Raw genomic sequence first — 27,500 nt, 5'->3', positions numbered from 1 at the left:
CTCCCTAGTCTGGTGTTTTATTTTATTGTATTCCTTCCTTCCGTCGTCCAGTGTGCAGGTTCATTATGCTGCGAGCCTGCCAAGCAGATTGGTGTCAGATTATAGAGCCCGGGGTGGGGGTGTGTGTGGGGGGGGCAGAGAGATTAAGGAACATGGGGGGCGCTATAGAGCTTGGCTTTCTGCCCCCCCGGGACTGATAGAAACATTATGCATGCAGCGAATAATATGGATGAAATAATGTTAGGATGTAATCAGATGTAATCACACGCACGGGCGCATGCACGCGCACGCATACACGTGCACACACGCACGCATACACGTGCACGCACGCACGCATGCACGCACGCACACACACACACGCACGCACACACACACACACACACACACCCACACACACACACACACACAGACACACACACGCCCTGTGCGCTATTGTATAGGGGATCACTTCAATTAACCCCAGCTTTGCTGGAGGTCTGTGTGTGTGTGTGTGTGTGTGTGTGTGTGTGTGTGTGTGTGTGTGTGTGTGTGTGTGTGTGTGTGTGTGTGTGTGTGTGTGTGTGTGTGTGTGTGTGTGTGTGTGTGTGTGTGTGTGTGTGTGTGTGTGTGTGTGTGTCTGTCTGTGTGTGTGTGTGTGTCTGTGTCTGTGTGTGTCTGTGCGTGTGTATGTGGTGTAGGTACATTTAATCAAGTACTTCTTTTGAGGAACTCAAAGTTACTCCACTACAATCAATTGTTACTTTGCAGATCTGCTACTTTCACAAGATTTTAAACTTGTGAAATGGGACATTTTGCACAATGAGAACTTTTAGTCTACATTTTTTCATGCAGATACTTTTGTATTTTTACTCAAGTACATTTTGAATACAGGACTTCTACTTGTAACAGAATATATCTACTGTATCTCCAGGGCAGTATTGATACTTTTACTTAAGTAAGGCATATGAGTACTTCTGCCATCACTCTATGCGTGTGCACTGTGCACGTGCACCATTGAGGCAGCTTCCCTCCCAGTTGCCTTAATTGATTCCTGTTGGCTGACTGGTAAGCGAGGGCTGGACTCATAGCTTTGTGTATGCGTGCGTGCACGTGTACACACACACACACACACACACACACACACACACACACACACACACACACACACACACACACACACCAACACGTGTGTGTGTGTGTTTGTCATAAGGTGAGCCCAGAGGAGCAGCGTATTATTGAATAGGGACCAGGGGACGTCTCGTCAGGAAACAGGCTAATAACATATTCTCCATGTTTATCCACTGAGGACACATATAGACTGACACGCATGCAATTATGTACGATATGGCTCTTCAACGGGGGTATTCAGAGTTACTACAAGGGGGCTGTCGTTTGTGTGATGGAAACTTCTTCTTAAATCATACTATAACCCAGGGGTGGGCAACTTTGATGATGGAGAGGACCACTATATTTTCACACTCACTCCAGAGGGCCACAATGCATATCACTGCGTGAAAAACATTGAATACTGGAAGGTTTTCCTTAGGTAAATCCTTGTAGATCGGCTATTTTTGCTATTATTGAATTGGAATCCTTTAATTTACATGTTCTTATGTTAACTTTATGAACTTAACTGCAAATACATTGAATGATGTGAATGCATCAAGTGATTAAACGATGAATGGTAAATAAAATATAAATAAAATGTATATGGCGGAATAAACTCCCTGTTGCACTTAAAACAACAGACTCACTCCCTAGTAGTGATGGGCAATCCCGTTCATTTCAGTGAACGAATCATTCCGTTCACGTTCACGGTAATGATCCGTTCAAACGATTCGTTCGCGTTCACAGTTCATAGCGCGATCGTCCCTTGTAGCGAGTACAGCCCGCCCTCTCGCCTTGTGTGCCGGGGGAGGGGGCGGGGGTGTGGGTGTGAACGAAAGTGTGAATGACACATTTCAGGGATTTGAACGAATCGTTCATGAGTCTTGCTAATGATTCGATTCTTTTGAACGAATCACTCATGAACGACACATCACTATGTTGCTGTATTGATGTATTACCTTGCTTATTGTAAGTCGCTCTGGATTAATAGTGTCTGCCAAATGCCTAAATTGTAAATGTGTGTGTGTTTCAGGTCCCTGATAACTCGGTGATGGCCCTCGTCCCCAAACAGGTGACAGCCTACAACTCCGTCAACAGTTCCACAGTGTCCCGGACGTCAGCCAGCAAATACGGTACGCTTTTATTATACATGAATGATGTATAGGGTGTGCCAAATGTAGTTCTAAGAGCGGCCATTTCTTGTGACAACACAGCCTTACACAGGTGTTCTGATTAGACTATAGCATTAGTTCTATGCAATCAAACAATTGAAACACCTGTGTTTTGTCACAAGAAATGGCCACTAAGGACTACAATGACGTAGCCGCTGGCACACACTATATGAATGTATAATATACTAACATGGTGATGGTAGAGAAGCAGGGAACTAACTGTAAAGGGATGTGTTTCAAAATGTATGTCATTTATTTTGAATATAATACAGCGTGGTGAGGATGGCGCTGGTGGACATTGTTAACCACACTATAGTACAAGGTATAAGTATAAAGTCTGACTTTATTCTTTCCATCCACATCGGATAAACATTGTTTTGCCACACTACTCCTCCCACAGTTTTGGTGGCACTTGGGCCATATGTCAAATAAACCGACCGGCTTCATTGGGACATATTTGCTAAGAGATACATTGTATAGTTTAATTTATATACATGTATTTGTGAATACATTTTCTCCATTGACTTGAATGGGAAAATGCAAAAAAAGAAATACTTTTCCCAAAATAGAGATGACTGGCGTCTGACATCATAGACCCCATTGACTTGAAAGGGGACAATTCAAATGTTATAAGTGTGACTCACGTCACAGCGATCTTTCATCTTTCTAGTTTTAAAATGAACTTCTTCAGTTCATTGTTCATAGGAGAACGAAGGCTCACCTCAAACCTCAACATACTGCCGTCTGTCCAGGAGCTAAATGGAGATTTCATACATTTGGAAACTTGCGAAATGCAACCTTCGTTATAATTACTGACTTAGTGATGCCTGTACTTTTGTACTTTCACTAGGTAGCCAATCAGGAGTGAATATGGGAAATGGGACAGATCCATGTTGATGACATGACTGTAGAGATACTGTGTACCACTTTGCTTGATTTTAGGGCAAAATCTGTAGGAGCAGTGTCCAAAAATGTGTTTTGCAAGGATCGGCCTCATGGTGGCGCTAGAAGAGGGCCATGCGAGAAATGAGGTTGTGGTTTGGCAGCCAAGGAGTTTTGGCATGGATCGGAGCAACGTTGGCGGAGATATGAGAAGGGCTAAAGTGTGACAGACAGACAGACAGACAGACAGACAGACAGACAGACAGACTGACTGACTGACTGACTGACTGACTGACTGACTGACTGACTGACTGACTGACTGACTGACTGACTGACTGACTGACTGACTGACTGACAGACAGCTGGTGGAGGTTTTGATAGTAACTGCGGTCCCAAAAATATATATACAGTATATATCAGTACTTTCTCCGCCACTGTCCACCTCTCGCTCTGAGTCTCCCGAGGAGGCTGATCAAAGCCCCCCTCCCCTCAGTGGCGTCGCATCGAGGGCCACAGATACTCCACACACATCAAAACGAGGCAGCAGGATTATTAGCCACGGTCTCATCATCTCCATCACCATCTCACCTCCCCACATCCAAATGAGGACAAAGAAATTATGCCAGGGCCCGCAAACTCTCTCTCTGTCTCTCTCTCTCTAAGGGGGATTGGGGGAAGTGGGGTGGAGGGAGGGGGGGGGGGACTTCAAACAGGAATGTGAGGTACTTCAGAACCCAGACCGAGTAACTGGAGAGCGACTTTGAACTCTCCCCGAACACAATGGGCTCCAAAGAGATGGAGAGAACACTGATTTCTATTCTAATGAGGAGAGAGAGAGAGAGAGAGAGAGAGAGAGAGAGAGAGAGAGAGAGAGAGAGAGAGAGAGAGAGAGAGAGAGAGAGAGAAACAAAGTGATCCGGAAAGAGAGAAAGAGTGAGAGAAAAGTAGCGAGAGAGAGAGGTGATAAAGCGACACAAGTCACCCCATCCGCAGGTGTTTCTGTGATATCTGCTTTAATGTGAGCTGCGAGCTTCAGTGAGCGCAGATTAAAAACAACGCGCCGGCTGCTGCCAGACGCGTTTGCATAATCAAAACAAAGCAGCTATAATGTGTGGTGTGTGTTTGTGAGAGAGAGAGAGGGATGCTTTTCACACAGCGTTTCATACCGGAGTTCAGTGAAATATTGTTTACCGAAAGGCAGATGTAACCAGGGACATACTGGGCCCCTGATTCAGCCCGGGAAAAATAGTTTTTAATTTTTTTATATTTCGTCGTTGTCGGGTGGAAACCTTGTATGTCCAAAACCGTTTGTTTTGTATTTATCATTTTAAAAATTATTTAAACTAGTGAAAACAGCCGATCTACAAGCACACAACGCCTCGCACCGCGAGGCGTTGTGTGCAACAGCCTTGTATGTGTGCAACAGCCTTGTATGATGAAGCTGCGCTTTGCTTTGCGAAAACATTTATAAATCTGAAACTTGGAGATACAAGGTTTTCGGCCCGACAGTGACGATTTACTTGGGGCCGCACAGCCCCCAAAATGGAACGACATTTTATTTAAATTTTCTTCCTAATGGCGAATGAACGGGAATGAACCGGCCGTTCGGGAGTTGTCCCGCTTTTCCCAATGGCCAGCACGTCCCTGGATGTAACCCAAACCAAAACACTGTAAACCACTCACCATGGCTCTGACACTAATCTCTCTCTCTCTCTCTCTCTCTCTCTCTCTCTCTCTCTCTCTCTCTCTCTCTCTCTCTGCATTTTCATTCATTTCGGTTCAATTCAAATTGCTTCATTGGCATGAATGACAAACAGCCTGTAACTGCGATGATGATAATGAAAACGAGTCGATGACAAACAGTGAAACACACCGATGACAGCGATACGGGACAATTACAATCTGCCTGTCTGATACTGATGTTTGGCCGATAGTCCATGAAGGCCATGGCCACAGTGGCCTTAATGCCCCAGCTGACTGTACCATTTTCTCCTCTGTCTCTGTCTTGTCTTTCTCCTCTGTCTCCAGTGTCTTTTGTTGAGATTCTGAATTCTTAACTCCCCCGAGTCCCCATCTTTAAACCATTCCAGTGACTTTGATTGGTGCAGGGCTGAGCATGGATCAGATAAATACCATCATTTATCTATTTCACTGCAGATTAGGTTATCATCCCTAACCCTTAAATTCAACACATTCTTTCAATGGACTAAAATCTTTATTTGATGGCCTTCCTATACCTGGCGTTTGGCCTTTGTGCACTCAAAATATGGACAACACCAAAGGCCCCTAAAATGACGAAATTCCAGGCCCGTCTCTCTGTCTCTCTGTCTCTCTTTCTCTCTCTCTCTCTCTCTCTCTCTCTCTCTCTCTCTCTCTCTCTCCCATCTCCTATAGCATTGATCTCCTCTGTGGGTGAAAAACACACCATAGCGCGTTGTTGTTTTTCTTCTCTGGCTGCTCCTGTTCCTATATTCTTTAAAAAGCTGATCAATTCCCTTCACACTGTGTAAACATCCGCTGAGCCGTCGCGTTTGTTTCAAATGTCATCAGGACTCTGTGGGCCGCTGGGTGGTCGGCACATGCATATTTCATCCACCGTCTCTCTCCGACACCTGTTCGATTTTGTGTCGCGTGTCTTATCCCGAAGAAGAAGAACAGAAGACGACGGCATGAAAAATTGAACGCACACAGGGGGTCCCTAAAAGTTTCATATCCAATTTCCCAGAGCTGTAAATTGGAAACACGCCTGAAAGCATCAGACCCAGAAGACCAGGGGCGTCACAAGGGGGGGAGTGGGACTGAGTGACTAGGGCCCAAGGTGGAGGGGCCTTCATTATGTTATACTTTAGCTATTAAAAAAATAGCAGATATACAAGCTCACAGCTCACTGCGAGCTTGTATATCTGCTATTTTTGAAAAGTCATGAAAATTTGGAAATCTTTGAATGAATGTATTTTTGAAGCGAACATTTCTAACTCAAATGCTTCTGGGGGGGGGGGCACGGTTCTGTCGGAGAGATAGCTTTTGATTTGTCATTCGGCCCCATCTCTCCTCGCCATCAAACTGTAGAACACAATGGAGACTTTTTTCCTTTTTTTTTTTTTGTGGGGTTTTTGTTCTTTTGTTCCTCGATCCATTGTTCTGTCTGTTCTCTGTTCGGTCCAATGTTGCCATGTCTGCTTATTATAAGCGACTTTGGGCTTGTTTTTTGCGTGTGTGTAAAGTTGTAAATATTGTTTTTGCATGCAGTGGTGTAGCTAAGTAATTTTTTTTTATATATGTTTATTGATTTTTTTTCACACATAACACAATACATACACTCACACCCATTCACTCACCCCCACACACACAGCCTACCACCTGCACATGCCCATTAAAAGCCACCTTGTATACAAAAAATAAAAAATAAATACAAAAAAATAAAAAACAATTCAGATGACATTGTTCACATTATTTTCTTTTTTCCCCGATTTCTTTTCCTCTTCCCTTTAACCTTACATTACCATTGTGAATATGAACATTTTTTTCAAGTATTTCATGTCTCCACAGCACCCATATATTACCTCCCAAAGCAGTTTGAAGTCGCTCTGTCTACCCCCAATCATATAAGTCAGTCTCTCCAGCCCAATAGATTTCATGAGTTCTCGATGCCACATTCTCAACGTGGGGGCATCAACGTTTTTCCAGCATAATACCAAGTACATTTACTCAAGTACACTCTTATTTATCTATACTAGAAGCTGGGCCGCCCCAGCGTCTAGTCGGCGACCTGGCCAACTCGGGAACTATGTAAATAGGGAATGAATGCCCCGCCCTTTAATGCAAATCCCATTATACTGTTGTCATAGGACCCGTTTTGACCATCTGTGTCCATTTATGCCCATATATGGAGATATCTGTATCTGTCTGTCTGTCGGCGTCCATTTTATGTCCATATATGGAGATCACTGCAGATATAGTTCTGGGTCCATTTTATGCCCATATATGCCCATATATGGAGTTATCTGTCTATCTGCGTCCATTTTATGCCCATATATGGAGATCTCTGTATCTGTCTGTCTGTGTCCCTTTTATCCCCATTATGGAGATCTCTGTATCTGTCTGTGCCTCCGACTGTGTTGCAGACACATGTGCTGGTTCCCCCTTTAATGCAAACCCCATTATACCTGTTGTCATAGGACCCGTTTTGACCATCTGTTTGCCTGTGTCCATTTATGCCCATATATGGAGTATCTGTCTGTGCCTCCGACTGTGTTGCAGACACAGTGCCGGTTCCCCCTTTAATGCAAACCCCATTATACCTGTTGTCATAGGACCCGTTTTGACCATCTGTTTGCCTGTGTCCATTTATGCCCATATATGGAGATATCTGTATCTGTCTGTCTGCGTCCACTTTATGCCCATATATGGAGATCTTTGACCATCTGTTTGCCTGTGTCCATTTATGTCCATATATGGAGATATATGTATCTGTCTGTCTGCATCCATTTTATGCCCATATATGGAGATCTATGCAGACACAGTGCCAGTTCCGGAAAATGCTGATGTCAGACATCAGAATCCGAACCTGGGGTTTGCATTAAAGGGGGAACCGGCACTGTGTCTGCAACACAGTCGGAGGCACAGACAGATACAGAGATCTCCATAATGGGAATAAAGGGACACAGACAAACAGATGGAGGAGGAGACAAACTTAATGCAAACCCCATTATACCTGTTGTCATAGGACCCGTTTTGACCATCTGTTTGCCTGTGTCCATTTATGCCCATATATGGAGATATCTGTATCTGTCTGTCTGCGTCCACTTTATGCCCATATATGGAGATCTTTCACCATCTGTTTGCCTGTGTCCATTTATGCCCATATATGGAGATATCTGTATCTGTCTGTCTGCATCCATTTTATGCCCATATATGGAGATCTATGCAGACACAGTGTCAGTTCCGGAAAATCCTGATGTCAGACATCAGAATCCGAACCTTTCGTGCTGGTTACAGAAAATCGTGTATCGGGTCGGGTCGAGGCCGAGCACTGCACTACCTGCTGTGGTGGGGAACGCGTGTGCCGAATTTGAAATAGGGAATGAATGCCCCACCCTTTAATGCAAACCCCATGAATGCCCCACCCTTTAATGCAAACCCCAATATACCTGTTGTAATAGGACCCGTTTTGACCATCTGTTTGCCTTTGTCCACTTATGCCCATATATGAAGATCTCTGGACACACAGTACCGGTTGCGGAAAACTCTGATGTCAGACATCAGCTCCGCATACAGGCATTCATTTTATTCCCATATATGGAGAACGCGCGTGCCGGTGGGACGAACGGTTCTCGAGATATGCGGATTACATACATACACACTCACAGAGATTTTTTGTTGACTCATGTGGCGTACGTGATGTCAGAGCCTTTTATGAGGTGATGTCACAAATCTCACAATGAGTCAGCGCTTGCACCGATTTCCGCCCCTGTATCTGCCCATATGCCCATATATGGAGATCTCTGTATCAGTCTGTGTCCCTTTTATGCCTATATACGGAGATATCTGTCTATGTATGCCCATATACTGTATGGAGATCTCTGTATCTGCCCATATGCCCATATATGGAGTTCTCAGTCTTATGCCCATATACGGAGATATCTGTCGGGTCGAGGCAAGGCCCGGCACTGCAGTGATGTCACAATGAGTCAGCGCTTGCGCCCGGCACTGCAGTGATGTCACAATGACCGATTTTGCGCCGATTTCCTCCGGAACAGCCTGATGTCAACAATCAGCCCCGCATAAGGAGATTCCGAACGTTTCGCGCCGGTTAGGGAAAACCGCGCGTCGGGTCGGGTCGAGGCCCGGCACTGCACTCCGTGCCGCGGCGGGGAGCGCGCGTGCCGAATCTGAAGCCGGTGGGACGAACGGTTCTCGAGATACACGGATTACAAACACACACGCAGAGACTTCTCGCATTTATAGATAGATACGTATGATTTATCACAATGAAAACAAACTATTTAAAGACCTATTGTTTTTGAGCGGTACAAACCGCTCCTACATTTGACTTTGTGTGTATGAGCACGGATCCCCATGTATGGAGATCATACACAAAGTAACTGATGTCACGGACAGAACAGCCCATACAAGGAGATATGCACGAGTGTCGTGTTTACGCCGCTCACTTCGCACAGCTGTGATAATTTGCCAATTATTTGGGGACCCACTAGCAATATCCTCTTGGCCCAGGTAACAATATCCTGTCTGCTGATGATTGGTCCATAATTCTTTATCCAACCAACATGAAGTGCTGCTTTTGAATATCTAACATTTTGATATGCACTAGCTGTCTCATAATCTACAACACTTCCTTTTGATGAATCTATATCCTCAGACACACCTTTCCTTCCAGCGAATGAGATCAGATCAGCGTCTAATCCCAGACTTGCCCATATTTGTATGTCTACACTGATGTCATCGATATGATGTTAGTTTAGCCCAAATATGGAGTTGTGTTTTTGTTTCTGTACCATATAACTTTGGACGCGTGGAACAGCACTGCATTGTGGTCACAGCACTTTAAGGCTTTTACGTTTTCCAACCGCTTTCTTGTTGTCCAAAATGTGGCGCTGGACCTTGGATCTGAACAGGGGAACAAATAGATCCTTCGATGCTGCTGTAGCAGTGGAACACAAACTGTACTCCTTTGGAGGCTACTGTGACTTGAATGACAGGGACCAGATTGCAGTGCATGTCTTCAACACAGTGTCTTTGCGTTGGATTAATTTGCCTCCTGTGACAACTGGTAGAGGAGAAATACCCCCTGAGGTCCCATCCAACTGTGTGTTGCACTCAGCTGTGCTCATAAGATATCGTCTACATCTGGGGGGGGGGGGGTAGTGAATTTTCAGATAGAGAAGACTGCCAAAAGTATTTACATCCAAGGGAACGACTCCAGCATTGTTTATGGATTTGATGTTGACACCCACAGATGGTCAAGGCCCAGTGTTTCTGGAACAGTTCCAGAGGGGAGGAGAGACCACTCAGCCTGTGTCTTAGAGAAGGTCATGTATGTCTATGGAGGATGGAACCAGCTGACTGGAGACACTAATGACATGTACAAGTTGGACACCAGCACTGTGGTCTGGTCTTTAATTAACACCAGAAGAACTACACCTCTTACTACATGTCACCCTGCCACCATCATCGGTACAAAGATGTTTGTATTTGGGGGTGAGCCAGACCACGACAACATCAGAGTGTTTGACACAGAGACCAACTGGCTGAGCACACCTTCTGCACAGCTTCTTCCAGAAGGACGTGAGCAGCATGCAGCCTTTGCCTACAATGGAGAGCTGTACATTTTTGGAGGTTACTCTTATCATTTAAAGCATTGCTTAAACGATCTGTGGAAATTCAATCCAGAGACCTTCTCCTGGCATAAGGTTGAACCCAAGGGGGAACAGCATTCGATGACTTGTACGTCCTGTTGCATTGTGGGTGATCGTATCATCCTCTTCAGAGGATACAGAGGCGGACCAGGTCACCTGTTCGTCTTAGACTTGAGTCCTAGTCTGAAGACGTTATGCAAGCTAGCAGTTATTCAGTATGGTCTGGAGCAGTCTGGACTCCCACACAACATCACGTGGGAACTGGCAGCCATGACGGCAACAGATAAAAACTAGAACTGCACTCTGTCGAGGTGCCAACTTGCGCCTCACGCTCAAGCAGGCCACACATGGCTACTTGTGCACAAGCAGAGCGCGCCATGAGGTGTGCGCTGCTGGCCTCATGTTCACTCACGTATGTATATCATGTTCGCTCACCACTGGCATCACCACTGGCGATGCCAGTGACATCAACACTGGCATCACCAGGATGCTGGTCCCTAATTGGCTGTTAGCGATGACGTTGCCAGAAATGCTGGTCCCTGATTGGGCTACTGGCTTAAACAAGAGAGGACACCGACATACATACCCAGCCGATTGCAGTATGTGTGCTCTCTGCTTGCACAAATATAATAATAAATCCACAAATGACAATTATGTTGTCTTTTCTGAATTATAAACTCTGTCCATCCAGACTATGGGATCATATCAGATCCTATGGACCTAACCATCACATTTACTGTACCCACAAATTGTTATTTTATACTTGTCTAGCGTGTTGTCCAGTACACTGTAATTTAACTCATTCACCACCAAAGACGTGCTATGACGAATGTAAATTTTTATGACCTATCAATATCAGTTAAACCAGTGTTTCTCAAATGGGGTTAAGTGTCCCTATGGGTACGCAGGGGTAATAAAAATAGAAATGGTATGTATTTAGTGTTATGGCCAATGATAAAGCATTGACAGACTTTGTGTGAACCTGTTCATTTGTAAATTGTTAAACCAAATTACATCAATAACTTGATTCGTACAACTGTGGTGGTGTGTGTCTGTTTTGGTCACACACAGAGAACATGATCAAGCACACGGGTTACTGTGTACTGTACTGTGACTTGAATGACAGGGACCATATCGCAGTGCATATCTTCAACACAGTGTCTTTGCGTTGGATTAAGTTTCCTCCTGTGACAACTGCAATAGGAGAGATTCCCCCTGAGGTTCATGTCCAGCATGTGATGGTTGTGTGTCCGTTTCCTCACGCAGAGAACATGATCAAGTACACGGGAAGCCCTGACAGCCTGCGCTCCCGCACGCCCATGATCACCCCAGACCTGGAGAGCGGCGTGAAGGTCTGGCACCTGGTGAAGAACCACGAGCACGGCGACCAGAAGGAGGGCGACCGCGGCAGCAAGATGGTCTCTGAGATCTACTTGACCAGACTGCTGGCCACCAAGGTAACAAAACACACACACACACACACGCGCGCGCACACACGCAAGCATGCACATTGTAGAGGATATTAATACAATCTGAATCCTTTGCAAGCATTTGTTTCTACACAGGAAAAAAAACATTCTTTGGGCTAAAAATGGACCCCACAAAACAATGGTTTAGTAATGAGTCATCAGTTTTCACAGTTTGTAGCCCAAGGAATGTTTTTTTTTTTTTTTTTTTCAAAACAACTGCTTGCAAATGGATTCAGAATAATGAAAACCTGTGTTGTATAGTGTATAGTAAGTGAATGGGACCCCAACTTTCAGCAGCTGCTGGATTTTGAATTTCAAAGTTTGTTACTGTGTTACTAGACACAATTACAAACACATTGGTGAAGACATTTCTTCGTAAGGAATTTATTTCCAGATTTGATATTATTGTGATAATATTTCCTGAGTAACACACATTCATCTGAAACACTCTAGAAGCATGTCAATATATGTGTACCTGTCAGATGTCTTTCATTTCTCTTTTGGGCCTTGAGCTAAAACGTCTGCATGGGCACCACTGGTAGGGAGCGTGTCGATATTACAACATAACATTTGTTCCACGTTACATTTGTTTGACGCGGGTGAATGTTAACCTGGTGAAATGCTAACCTGCTGGTGAATGCTAACCACTATGCCTAAACCTAACCCAAACCCTAGCCTCACTAAAACTATGCCTAAACCTAACCATAAACCTTAGTTGAAATAATGAGATGTAGAAATATTGAGATTTCCCCCCAGTGGTATATAGTGCTTTTTTGGGCACTCCTATAAACATTTTTTTTTCATCCGAGGCACCCCTATATTCTATTCATAATTTTCACTCCCACCACCTTATGTTTATAGCATATTTCAGTGATTATGTTGCGAGGAAAACGTTGAGATAATAGCCATTTTGGTTAGAACTGACTGAAAATAACTGTACTTCAAGTTTAAAATGATACTAAATATTTTTTCAAGTATCCAAATAAATTCCAAATATTATCAAATGATCTCGCGGCACCCCTGGACTGCTGTCGCGGCACCCCAGGGTGCCCCGTCACCCACTTTGAAAACCCATGCTATAGTGGACAGAAAGAAAAGTTATATTTTAATGTTTTCTTTTGCTGATGTTGACATGAACTTACTTTACTGTAGCTCTACTTAGTTGTTAGACCTTCCTGTCTCCTTTGATTGAGTCACGCAGCGTGAAAGAGATTATTTAAATTCCATTTCTGCGTAGAGGAAGATATTTGATGTTTGTTTTTCCTCTTTTCATTACCGTTTCTGTTGACGCCGCTGAATATCAATAATTGTCTGGAAACGCCGAACACGGAGCCGCAGAGACGCCCGGAGGTGCTTCTGTGTTTAGAGTAGATGCTATCAGGACAGAAGAGGAAATGGACTTCTTTGAATGCGTCTCAAAACGATAAACATATTCAGACAGGGAGGGGAAAAAAAGAGAAAGTTTAATTGGTTCGCATTTTTTTTTTTTTTTATCAAACAGCTGAATGCAAATGACCATGCAACCGACTCTTAACACATGGGCTGCCGTTATTTTGGTAATTATTTGGCTGTAGAGTGTCACGTACGCTTTATTTTGAAGAGCCCCGGAAGCCGTGGTCGTGTCCATGTTCTGAAAATTGTCGATTTGAAAATGGACGTCAGTTTCTTTGCATTCGGTCGCGAAACTAAAAATTCTAACCACGGTTTCATAGCTACGTCGCTTGTTTTCTTTTTCTTTCTTTTAACTCTAATTCACACGACGATGTCATTTAATTGTTGACTATAGGACCTTGTGCCGTTATACATCTGATCTCACACTGTGTGGACGTCTCTCTGCATAACAACATTTTGATAAAAGCCTTATGAAGTGTAAATTGTAAATCTGCTCAACTGTAGAATGTCTGTTTAATCCATTATTTCTACAATCTCATATCACAGGTTCTTCTTCTGAATCTGCGGCGTGCACGCTTTGATGATCAGAGAGGGAAAGTGTTTTTTCACAGCTGACGTGTAATAATAACAACAATAATAATAATAGTAATAATAATCTAGAAACACGTCTGCTCCTAAGCCGCTTTGTGTCGCCGGATTAGCAGCTTCCCCCGTCGCACCGCTGACCCTGATTTGATGAGACGAACGCCGACTTTATACGGAGGGCGGAGAAGGACGAGAGAGAGAGAGAGAGAGAGAGAGAGAGAGAGAGAGAGAGAGAGAGAGAGAGAGAGGATCTAATCCACTTGTAAGGAACAAGGAGATATAGTCAGGGGCGTCACAAAGGGGGGGGGGGGGGGAGTGGGACTGAGTTACTAGGGCCCAAGGTGGAGCTGCCTTAATTATTTAATACTTTAGCTCAGGGGTCTTCAACGTTTTCAGGCCGGGGACCCCCAAACTGATGGAGAAATGGAGCAGGGACCCCCTACCACCTCGTAGGTTGGGGGGGGGGTCGGGGCTACGACATATTTTTTAACATGTACAAGTTATAGCGAGCAGGGTGGCCATACCACTACCATTTCTAAACATACTATTAACTGAGAACCAATGTCAATAATATCAACAATCTGTCAATTGCATAGTAATCATGTATTCAAACTATTCAAAATGGATAGAATCATGATTTATTTTTTAAGATAAATGTGGAAAATGGCAAAAGAAAATGCATTTTTTGAAATCTTTTTTTTTTAAGCAACAATTTTGCGGACCCCCTGCAGTACCTCCACGGACCCCCTAGGGGTCGCGGACCCCCTGTTGAAGACCTCTTAGCTATTGAAAAATAGCAGATATACAAGCTCACAGCGCTGAAAGCTTGTAGATATACTATTTTTACAAAGTCATGAAAATGTGTGCAAATCTTATAAAATATGTAATTTTTAAGCGAACATTTGTAACTCAAATGTTGCTTCTGGGTGGGGGTCCCTGGAGTGCCGGAGCGAGGGATGAATTGAATGGAATCAAACGATAAGAGGGTTTAAGAGGGCGATGGAAGATGAGTTAACCCCTTCAACCCCAGGATCTGTATTGTGCAGGGAAAGGCTTTGCGGAAAATATATATAGATAGACAGACAAGATCACAGCACGTGGGGACGCGTTGTTTATCGGCTATTTTCCACACAATAACAAAAAAAAAAAAAAAAACTTTATAGAGCAGTGGTTCTCCACCTGTGGGTCAGGACCCCCAGAGGGGTCCCCAAATTATTTTGGGGGGTCCCCAGATGATTAACTTAATGTGCAACATTGTTCTCTCTCTCAGCAGTAAACAAACCAACATAACGTTTAACTGTATAGAGGGTTTATGCACGTTTCTAAAGTGACAATTTAATACCTCTAAAATGACAAATATTAGAGGCAGGAATTGTGAAAATAGCAGATCTACGTGCTCACAACGCCTTGCAACGCGAGGCGTTGTGAGCATGTAGATCTGTTATTTTCACAATAAAACCGTGTTATACAAAATGTAATTCCTCAACTCTTAGTGCTCGTCAGGGTGGGAGGCCTCCCGTTAAAACATGATTATTTTGGGGGTCACGACCCACAGGTTGAGAACCACTGGTATAGAGCCCATGTGGCCAGGATGTAAACAAAAAGCACTTGGCCAGGCGGACTTGCGTCCTTTCTTTCTCCCAGAAAAGAAATGTTTTATCTGCGACGATCCGTTCTTTAGTTAGGATTTGTGGAAAAAAAGATTGTTTCAAATGACCAAAATACCTAATCTGGGAAAAGAAACCGAGATAAATGACTTTGAGCGGTCGTGGGACCGCTCGCGGTTTGCGGGAGGGGCAATTCTCGCTATGTCTACGCGTCATTGTTTTGACTAAGGGTTAGGGTTAGGTATTTGGCCGTTTCAACCCTTCAGTATTGTCTGCTCTTTTCCTTGCAAATGCATTTTTCCCACCGGTTTCTTTCCCTGTTTTGCTTTTCTAAGAACAGAGCTTATTTTTGAAGAAACTAGCGAAAATAGATGATCTACAACAGGGGTATTCAACGTTTTCAGGCCAAGGACCCCTTAGTTGAGAGAGAGATGAAGCAGGGACCCCCACAACCTGTTCATAGATTCCATATAGTTTCATTGTTTGACAGCACAATCATCAGTGTATTTTGGATTCATGTCAAATATGTGATATTTAACCGCTTGAGCCGTCATTACTTAATAATCTTGTCCTTTTGCTCTGTACCTATTCTGCTCTTTTTCCCCTCTACCCCAAACCTCTTTGCCAAAAATAGCCGATCTACAAGCTCACAACGCCTCGCAGCGCGAGGCGTTGTGAGCTTGTAGATCTGCTATTTTTGGCTACAGTTCTCACGATATGGACAATTGGACATTATAGGGTCCAAAAACGAGAATGTTAGGGTACCCCCTAATGCCCATATATGTACTGTAGACCCACAGGTTCAAGTGCATGCATATAAAAAAGGAGAACATGTTTTCCTATCACACAAAGATTTGGAGGACCCCCTGTAGTAACTCTGAGGACCCCCTAGGGGTCCCGGACCCCCTGTTGAAGACCCCTGATCTACAATCTACATTTTCTGCAAATCACCTGAATATCTATACTGTCTTGACAATGGCAGGACGTGTGAAGTTTTGGCACGTCTGTACAGTACGTGTTCTTACATGTTGGACTCTCTCTTCAGGGAACGCTCCAGAAGTTCGTGGACGACCTGTTCGAGACCATCTTCAGCACGGCGCACCGGGGCTCGGCGCTGCCGCTGGCCATCAAGTACATGTTCGACTTCCTGGACGAGCAGGCCGACAAACACAACATCCACGACCCGCACGTACGACACACATGGAAGAGCAACTGGTGAGTGGAGCGCGCGCGCACACACACACACACACACACACACACACACACACACACACACACACACACACACACACACACACACGCACACACACACACACACACACACACACACACACACAAAGGCGTTGGCACACTTCTGCATCGTCCACTGTGTCCATGCATAGGCATCTCTGCCCGTGTGCCAACATGCCAAGCAGGCACCTCTCCCCAATATCCATGAACCACAGGGAGGCGTGATCTTCATTAGACACCCGGCCATAGTTGGCTCCGCCCCCCCGTTATTATCCCGATAAACCCAGGGCAACCAGACACTGTCCGTCTGTCTGTCCGTCCGTCCGCGACGTCGCCTACAGTGACAAAATGTGTGCATTCGAGGAGGTGACGGTGAGAGGAAGCATGGGGACTTCCTAAATTAATTAATCTCCGCCGATTAATTAAACCCCACGCCGACCTTATTTGGTCAGCGGCCGGCACTCCGGGAAGGTGGAGGGTTTGGGCGGAGGTTAACTACAGCCAGGGAGGGATGGAGAGAGATGGAGAAGATGGGGGGTGGAGATGGGGATGGGGAAATGGATCTCAGTGGGAGTTAAATGCACACTAACATCTCATTAGAACAGCGGTGGACCTTTGCCAAGCTCCCAGCATGCATCACTCAGCCCTGCACATACAGTAGCTGATATAAAGGTTATTGGTCATTATGTATTTAATGACCAAGCATCGTTCTTGGTCACATACGCCCCTTATCTCCACTACAGGGCCAAACCAGAACTAGAACCGGAACTTTCCAGAACCAACAACTTTCAAGAACCTGTGAAGTTCCGGGACCAAGTTCTGCTTACGTTTCCTTATAACCAGACCTAACCGGGAAGGAGCGCTGCTGGCCCCGCCCACAGGTTCCCAGAACTAAAGTTTAGTAACACCTCAAGAGTAGTGATCACTTCACTATCACTTGTAGATCGGCTGTTTGAATCATTTTAAAAATGATAAATATAAAACGAACGGTTTTGGACATACAAGGTTTCCACCAGACACAACAAAATGCGTGTCAGACTGAAGGGAATTAAGGAATGGTCCTAATTATGTTGTCTTGCTGTGGGACTGTAATCAAGACCATTTGGTCCTATTTCTGACCCTTGCTGTGGTGGTGTTATGGAACCATTTGCAGGCGTTGGTTAAGTGTTTTCTGAAAGCTCAGTGGGAGGTTCTTACATCTCTGTCATCTTTTCACTCTCAGAGAAAACGACTGTGACTGTACAATAATGCATACACACACACACACACACACACACATACACACACACACACACATGTACGCGCATACACGCACGCACACACACACACACACACACACACACACACACACACACACACACACACACACACACACACACACACACACACACACACACACACACACACACCGATGTCAGAGGAAACCATGCAAGGCACCAACCTGCTCACCAGGAGCAACTAGGGGTTCAGAGTCTGGGAACCCTTTGGGAACCCTCCGTGTTCTAATGACGGTTTATCTACCCCTGAGCCCCTGCAGGGTGGAGGGGGGAGTATATAGTAGTCTATGTACACACACACACACACACACACACACACACACACACACACACACACACACACACACACACACACACACACACACACACACACACACACACACACACACGCCCTAACAAAGCAGTTAGATCTGACGCTACCATATGGGTGTCATTGCATGTGGTGCTTTTAGTGTGTGTGTGTGTGTGTGTGTGTGCGTGTGTGTGTGTGTGTGTGTGTGTGTGTGTGTGTGTGTGTGTGTGTGTGCATCACTCTTCTCCCTGAGTGTGTGCACCATAACCCCCTAATCTCCCCGATGCCCCCACCAACCCACCCCCCCAACCTCCCCGCCCACCCCATCAAAAGCCTGCAGTCTCGGGAGCCGAAAACACAAAAGCCTTCAATTCCACGTGACGGCACAGAATCGGGGCGCGTTCCCTCACACTGGGCTGGGGGTGTCCCCCCCTCCCTCGCCCCCGTCCCATTAAACTGGTGGAGCCCATCTTCATCACACACACCATTAAGTTCATGCCATCACAGCAGGCCTCATGATGCGGCCCACCCACCCGTCCAATCCCACCCACCCTCCAGGCTCTCCCCTAACTGCCGGACCCCCTTCCCCCCATTGTATTGTGGTGCTGATGGGACTCTCTGGATCTCCACTGGGAAGATGGAGTTTGGTTCTCGCTGATCGCAGTCGTTCTGAAACGTCTTCATGTGCAGTGACCCCCCAAATAGATTTGTACTGTATACCCCCACCTCAATTCTTTGGAACGGTGCTTTGTTTGTGTGTATTGTCATGAAATTCTGGATCAATCATTAAGTATGATACCGTTGGTGCCTATTGAGCTTGGCACATTACCTGGGGCAAGCTGCCCAGATCACTCATGTCACTCATATTACTGATTTTCCATTGTCCGCTACTAAGGGGCCGTTGCGATTTTATGCCTTGTTACTGTCTTATATTCCAAATGGTCAATGTGTGAAGTGGCCTACATACTTTCTGTTAATGATTATGTGTATATGCCTATTTTTTCCTAAATATGTGAAGACAGTAGACTGTGTGAAGTGAGTGAGATGAAAAAACCTGGGTGAAATCTGACGATCTCAATAGGCACCAACGGTATGTACATGACATCATGGGGAGAAGTACAATAACACTCATGTCGGTGGTACGCTAGTTCTGTCAGTATACAATAACACTCATGTCAGTGGTACAGTTAAGTCAGTTCTACTGTGGCTGCTTCAAGGACCAGCTGAACCAACGGAGAAATCTCGCGTTATATCTACAAAGGAGCGTTAGTAACAGCGAAACGCTCCCAACCATAAAAAGATAGACTGTACCAAAACAATATCTATCAGGCCTGCATGGTGGAGACAGTTAGACTCTTACAAGCTATCAAATATCATAATGTATCATGAGGTACAGATATGAATATCATCAGATGAACAGCATAATGTACTGTAGATAAGGTCACATAATCAAATACATTATACATTATATTATAATAATGTATGTCAGTCTGGGGTTGGCATTGGCCAAGCTTCGCGGGACGCTTTAATTAAACTAGAAATACTGTTCCTACGAAACAGTGTGGGCTTGCTTGTAAAGAAATGTGAGTCCATGATGTCCCCTAACGTGACTATATTCTGCAGCGTGCTAACTGTCACGTGAAGCTCAACCAATACTCCAGCTAACACCACTCCCTGATGTTTTTCTGGCAATTTCCAATTGCACCTCATTGGCTAAGGGCCCTGCCTTTGTACTGTCGGGCGGAACTTGATAGATAAATAAATAATGAAGATAACATAGTGTTCTTGCCTTTCAGGCGAGCCCACAATTAACTCATGAAAGGAACCGCACACTTCACACTGGGTGTGGTTTTTATTTTTGCCAGACCCATGAAATGGGTAGGCCTACATAAGCAAATGTCGGTCTGTCCCTTTTCTATATAAAGGGTATATATGATGATGACATGATGATGACATGCCTACAAAAGGCATGATGTCATAAATGATGATGACAGACAGGGGGTTGGCAGAACCGGGGTCTGGCACAACCAGGTTGACCTGGTCTAGTTTTAATGCCAGGGACCTCCAGAAGAGATTGTTTGAAAGAAGAAAAATCTAAATGATAAAAAAAAAGATCACGCCCAATGTGAAGTGAGCGGTGGTCGTGCTTGCATAACGTCTTCAGACTAGGATATAGGTCTAGGATGTAATTGGTGATGTAATACAGGCTACCGCTACACACGCACTCATTGCTATGGCAAAACGCTGAGGAAAAAGTGGCTACAGACACACGCACAGCCACTCTATGGAGCGGTTTACCACCGCTCAAAAAAAGAAGAAGAAAAAAACACAATATCAGATTGCAACGCTAAAACCCAAAGGGAGTGTTTTAATGGGTCAATACTGGCGCTTCTCAGACACTTCCATGTCAGTGATTCCCCCAAATTGATATGGATTTGGAGTTTTCCATTTAATCCCCATTTAAACGTAATATCCCTTTGATCTCCACTGTTATAATCCAACTAGATTATTTTCCAAGATCAAAGTCATAAATGCTGAGTTTTGCCCCCATTTTCCCTCTCGAAATCCCTTTGTTAGCTTTTTATCTCTGGATTGTTTTTTTTTAAACACTAAACCTCTATTATGGACTCATAGTTTACTGGAGTCCCACAGGGTTCTGTACTAAGGGCCCCCCTACTGTTTTTTCACACTGCACTAAATCGTCGAAAAAAAATAGCAGAGCTTTTTCATTGTGAGCTTTTATCTTCAAGTATCCGCACCGTAATATTGTCTCTGTCGGGTGTAAATCTCATGTTTTGTCATGATTTGTAAAAACTGGCGGACCCAAAAGCAGACAAAAACACAGTCAAAGTCCAAAGGTGTTTATTGAACAAAGGCTGGATAATGGAGGTGGTGGTGTGGGCCTGGGGTGGACACAGTGTGGGCAGGCAGGCAGGCAAGGCAGCAGGTAGCGCAATCACTGAGGAGGAGCAGAGAGCAAAGTCAGAAATCACGAGGCAAAAAATCACAAGGATCAAAAACTGGGCTTCCAAAAACAAAAGCTGAGATTCACTAGAGCTAACAATGCTAAAGTTTAAACTGGCTAGTAGAGTTACCACGCACGGGAGTTTGTGCAACGATCTGGCATCGCGGGCAGAGTAGACCAAACAGACTCCCAGTGATGAGCTGATGGCAGGCAGGTGAGGATGATTTTGGCCGCCGCCCAAAACGCACGCCCACTCACAAAGACACACACACACACACACACACACAGACAGACAAACACAGACACTGACAGAGACTGTGACATGTTTATGTCGAAAAACTGTTACTTTTCAAGATTCAAATTCAAAACTAGCAGATCCACAAACTCAAAATGCACCGCTTGTCAATACTGCGATATAGAAATACTCTGTGTCCCAATCTCACTGAGAGCCAGTCATCTCAGAAAGTACAGCTTTAGACAGGGACTGAAAATACCTTTTTTTTTTTCTCACTAAAATGTGATAAAGCCACTAAAGCATTTCATAAATTTCAGGCTACATTTCACTTAAACGCCAGAGCTTAACTCTGCATGTAAATAAGACTTTTTTTTAATTAATGTGAGAGATCGTCAGGTCATTTGCAGGTTAGAAATGTATTTAGAACTTGAATATCTCAAAAGTAGTATTTCAGCATGGCATCATTCTATAAGCCATATCTTCAAAACTGTTGGGTCAATCTCCACAACCAATATATCATTTTGTAGCTATGATCCCCGGCTTTCAAATGAAATGAAAAAATGAAAATGAATAAAAATCCAATGACTGGCTCCCAGCCAAATTGGGACACCTCTGTTACAGGTAAGAGCCCAGAATATCTGAGTAAAAGTACAAAAGTATTGGTATCAAAATATTCTTAAAGTACAAAAGTAAATTTCTAAAAAGTACATTCTAAAAAATGTTCAAAATGTATAAAACTCTTTTGAAAATAGCAGATCTAAATAGCAGATCGCGACACATTGTGAGCTTGTAGATCGGCTGAAGTGTGTAATGTATGTTTAAAGTTTTCAAATAAATGTAGTGGAGTAAAAGTACAATATTTGGATCTTAGATGTGGTGGAGTAGAAGTAAAAGTATTGGAAATTGTAAATAAAGTAAAGTACAAATACCTAAAAAAAAGAAAATCTCAAGTACAGTACTTGAGTAAGTGTACTTAGCTACTTCTACAGTGGTTCTCAACCTGTCGTCGAGACCCCCAGAGGGGTCCCCAAATTAAACAAACCAACATAACATTTAAGTGTATAAAGGGTATCTGCACACTTTTTAATACCTCTAAAATGACAAATGGAACATTGGCCAAATTGTCAAACATTAGAGGAAGAAATTGTGAAAATAGCGGTTGCGAGGCGTTGTGAACATGTAGATCGGTTATTTTCACAATAGAACCGTGTTATATCTTAGTGCTCGTCAGGGTGGGGGGGTCCCCAGTTAAAATGGGGGTTATTTTGGGGGTCGCAGCCTGAAAAGGTTGAGAACCAAGTGGCTTTACTCCACTGCATTTTGTATTAATTTTCTTTCTTTTGTTAACTCATTCTCTGCGTGATGTCGCAGCCCTGCGGAGAGAAAAGAAAGAAAAACACTCTCATGCGATCTGCATGCATGCAGCACACACTTTGTTCAGTTCTGCTGCGTCAGCCAAAAACACTAAGACAGAGATCCAAGTCGCACTCAGCTCTTTCTCAAAGCCACCTGAGCCCTTTTCACTGCAACGCACGCACGCACGCACGCACGCACGCACGCACGCACGCACACACGCACACAGATAAATACCCAGCCCTATATATCTCTCATTCTTTCTGGCAGAAAACGAGACCGAGGCAAATAAACAGACTTGTATGTTTTTATTATTCTGGACAGGCGAGGGAATGGGGCCCCACTTTCACAAACGAGGCAATATGAACAAGCGCCGGTGTTGTGTGTGCGTGCGTGTGTGTGTGTCCAGCGCGGAGGAGGACCTCACCGGCCACAGCTGGAAACAGGGGAAAGGCGCCTCCGGCAGTGCCTGCTTTTAAAGATAAAAGACGTTATTGAGTTGAGCACAGCAGCACTTATTAAACGGCGGGGTTACTGTGTACTTATAGCTCTGTGAATCTGGGAAGCCCTTATTGTGTTTGTGTCCTCCTGCCTGCATCAATGTAGCCAGTAGTTTGATTTGCTGGTGGGGGAGGGGGGTGTGGTTCATCCCAGAGCCTTGTATCAGAGAGTTGTGCCAATGCGAGGTCAGAAACCATGCGGGTCCCGTGGTTCATGTAACTCCAAATGTCACTTTTCCCTCATAGACTCCAATGCATTCTGTAAACTTCCGTTTTGTGCTTTGTCACTATTCACCAATAGATGTGTGTGTGTGTTAGGGCATTCACAAATAGTGATTTCTAGTATTCAAATTATTCGACCTCAAATTATTTGAATAGTCGAATATTCTACAGGACTGGCCAAACTGTCAAATATTAAGTCAGCAAGAGGCGAACATTGTGAAAATACGGTTAGGGTTGGCGTTGCGAGGCATTGTGAGCATGTAGATCTGCTATTTTCACAATATTTATCTGCGGAACCGAGTCACATTAAATGTAATACCTACAATTCCAAGTGCTTGTCAGGGTGGGGGTCCCCCAGTTCAAATATGTTTATTTTGGGGGTCACGGCCTAAAAAGGTTTTAGAACCCCTGGTATAGAGCATTAACAAATTCATCCACCAGGGACATTGACAACTTCATTCTTATGACTTCCTATCTAGCCACACTTTATAAACTATATATTTTTGAGCGGTGGTCACACCGTCTCCATAGCGTGGCCGTGTGTGTAGGTATGTTTGTTTGTTAGTTAGTTTGTTTGTATGTGGGTGGGTGGGTCTGTATGTAGCCTCAAGCCTGTGTAGTACCTTTTCTGACCACACATGTTAAGGGAGGGGCGCTGTTGTCCAGGCCACACACACACACACACACACACACACACACACACACACACACACACACACACACACACACACACACACACACACACACACACACACACACACACAGGGGGGGGGGGGGGGGGGGGGGGGGAGAACCACCGCTCAGTTCACACGGGTGTGATTTTTTTAAAGAGAAAACAATACAAAAATAAATATAAGCGAATATTCGACTTTGGTGAACAAGGTCGAATAGTGACTTTGATACTCGAATATTCGAATATTTAGTGAATGCCTACGGACTGCACCACCGTGCCCCTGTTTGGTGCAGTGTTCTAACCTGTCCGTCTCTCTTTCTCTCTCTCTCTCTCTCTCTGTCTGTCTATGTCTCTCGCCCAGCCTACCTCTGCGTTTCTGGGTGAACGTGATCAAGAACCCTCAGTTCGTGTTCGACATCCATAAGAGCAGCATCACGGACGCCTGCCTGTCGGTGGTGGCCCAGACCTTCATGGACTCCTGCTCCACCTCCGAGCACCGCCTGGGGAAGGACTCGCCCTCCAACAAGCTGCTGTATGCCAAGGACATACCCAGTTATAAGAGCTGGGTGGAGAGGTGAGACCCTAAACCTAAACCTAACCCTAAACCTAACCCTAAACCTAACTAAATCTATAAAAGTTAAACACTCTACCTACACAATCCCTAACACAAAGGCCCCCAATGCCTTTGTGATTAAACAACAATGAGCCTACTTGGCCTTTGTCATGCCTAGGAGCTGGTGTGAAACACACCCTAAACCAGTAATGGCCCATCCGACTCCCTTTGTTATGCCTAAAACAAAAGACTGGGGGATGAACACAAACTCAAACCTTGAGATTTAAATAAACTTACAGCCTCGCCCTACAACAAAGGCCCCTATCAAGGTAAGATTTACAGAAATGATACTGATCATGGCGTTTATCGTGCGCTTGCCCAGGCCTTACGGCCTGGGCATAAATATAACGATTACATTCACCACGGCTTCGTAACTCTCCTGGCCCGCTCTTCGCGGGCACTCGCGCCTGCGGCGCTCGGGCGCGAAGAGCAGGACCAAGGACCGCTGGCCTTCGCGCCGCTTGCAATGTCGTGGACAATAACTGTAACATATATTGTTTTATAAAAACATAACCCTAGAAAGGTTAGTAAACATTTGGTAAAACTAAAAAGGACTAATTATAGACTAGACATGACATTGGACTCTTTCTTAGTTTTAAAGAATGGCGCGTGCATTCATTCTCTCGGGACTGTATACATGGAAGAAACCACAAACAGTGTTCTTTATGTGACAATCCCGATTGAAATCAAAACCCTTCCCTAACCCTCCAACAAGCTGCTGTACGCCAAGGACATACCCAGTTATAAGAGCTGGGTGGAGAGGTGAGACCCTAAACCTAAACCTAAACCTAACCCTAACCTAGCTCTGGTCCAGATTGTCAGCTGCACTGACGGTCTGACAGACAGCTGGCTAAAAGACTAGACCAGGATTTCTCTACCCCTAAGAGCGCTCAACTTCAAAATAAATTAAACTACTTCACTACTAACTTAACCAAAGGTAGTTTTGCGTTATTGTCTCCACCAGCCGAAGGCAGGGAAAGACTATGTTTCCGCCTATGTCCGTCCGTCCGTCCGTCCGTCCGTCCGTCCGTCCGTCCGTCCGTCCACAAAGTTTGTTACCAGCTAGTCTCCGGCGCCGTTGGCCCGGTCGCTGCCAAACTGAGCACACACACTCCCTGGATGCCAATTCAGAACCTCTGCCACACATTTTCTACCGCCACCAGGAGGTAGAAAGGAGGTGCAAAACTACCTTTTGGCCAGTACTCCTACAGATTTTGTACAAAAATCACACAAATCGGTAGACAGTATCTCTACAGTCATGTGAATGACATGGATCTGTCTGATTGTCCATATTCCATCCTGATTGGCTGAGATTGGCTTTCAAAGTTTGTAAGATTGGTCAGTTTTGAACAAAATGCCTCAAATCACGAACACGGCGTGCAATTTTTGTGAAATTGTGCGCGCACATTCCCACTAGGCCGAGGAAGAAATGCCACTTCAAACTTTTCAAATCAGCCTCATGGTGGCGCTATAACAGGCCGCCTGGCCTGGTGGAGACTTGTGCTTGGAAGAGCACTGCTTCTAGTTGAAAGTCTATTCTCCGCGGTGGGAAACGCAAAACTACCTTTGGTTTGGTGAATAGTGAAGTAATTTAGTTTATTTTGACTGAAGTTGAGCCCTCGTAGAGGCTGAGAAATCCTGGTCTGGTCTTTTAGACAGCAGTCTGTCAGAGCGTCAGTTTAGCTGACGCTCTGGACCAGAGCTTAACCCTAACCCTAACCCAGCTACAAGAGCTGGGTGGAGAGTAGCTCTGGTCCATTGTGTTAGTGGAGTTCTCCCTAATGCTATGTTCCTCTACCTTCAAAATCCTTGGCAAATCCGGAAATACCCGTCGTCTGGTCAGAAAATAACCAAAACTTTTTCGCCCCTCACCAAACCAAAGGTATCAGTGGACAGTCGAAAGCTTACTGTACTTAGTGGATGCGGTCTGATCCCCCCACCACGCGCTTAAAATACATTTCTCGAGCGAAATGAAAAATATTCCACAGGATGGAGACACTCTTCCTGGTTGAAGACTGTTTTTACGAAACATCGCTTTGTACGTCGCAGAGCTGAATAACACCCAATGAGACTAAATGCTCTGTTAATGCAGTGCATTTCGGTCCTCTGACCTGCGCGGCAGTAGTGAGTTGGCGCTGTGATGGTGACGACAAATAGTGAAAATCCGGTGGATTATTTTTCATTTCGCCCTAGAAATGTATTTTAATCGTGTGGTGGGGGGCTCAGACCGCGATGTGAGTGAAAGCGTCAGAACGGCATGTTTCATACACACATGCACACATGCACACACAACAGCGCGGCGTGGTGTGGCAGCAGTGTGATCAATGCAGCTGCAGCCATGGAGCCGCGGTGGGGATGGATGTGCATCGCCCAGGGCTGCACCACCACACCCGCGCCTGTGTGTGTGTGTGTGTGTGTGTGTGTGGGGGGGGGGGGGGCACGTGTGGAGAGTATATGAGAGTAGCTCACGCGGCAGTATAGGTGGGTAATTTGTTAAAAAACTGAGAGTTTTATTACATTTATTTGGTGGCAGAGAGAGAGAGAGGGAGAAGGAGAGAGAGAGAGAGACAG

General features: G+C 44.9%; 1 protein-coding gene across 1 annotated transcript in view; it reads left to right on the top strand.

Annotated features, from left to right (window-relative positions):
• The window catches only part of plxna4 (plexin A4), a gene marked incomplete at both ends in the record, with an annotated part of 474,146 nt that overhangs the window by 431,531 nt on the left and 15,115 nt on the right, over positions 1 to 27,500 (top strand). The window contains 4 exons of the mRNA XM_080753923.1: positions 2,120 to 2,219; positions 11,783 to 11,973; positions 16,615 to 16,784; positions 24,678 to 24,890. Of these exons, the coding sequence (XP_080610049.1) occupies positions 2,120 to 2,219; positions 11,783 to 11,973; positions 16,615 to 16,784; positions 24,678 to 24,890 (674 nt within the window). The remainder of the gene's footprint in view (positions 1 to 2,119; positions 2,220 to 11,782; positions 11,974 to 16,614; positions 16,785 to 24,677; positions 24,891 to 27,500) is intronic.

This window comes from Nannobrachium achirus (assembly GCF_963921795.1).
Source record: "Nannobrachium achirus genome assembly, chromosome: 23".
Classification (NCBI taxonomy): Eukaryota; Metazoa; Chordata; class Actinopteri; order Myctophiformes; family Myctophidae; genus Nannobrachium; species Nannobrachium achirus.
Note: the sequence above shows the minus strand (reverse complement) of the source record. Positions and strands in the feature narration are given on the sequence as shown.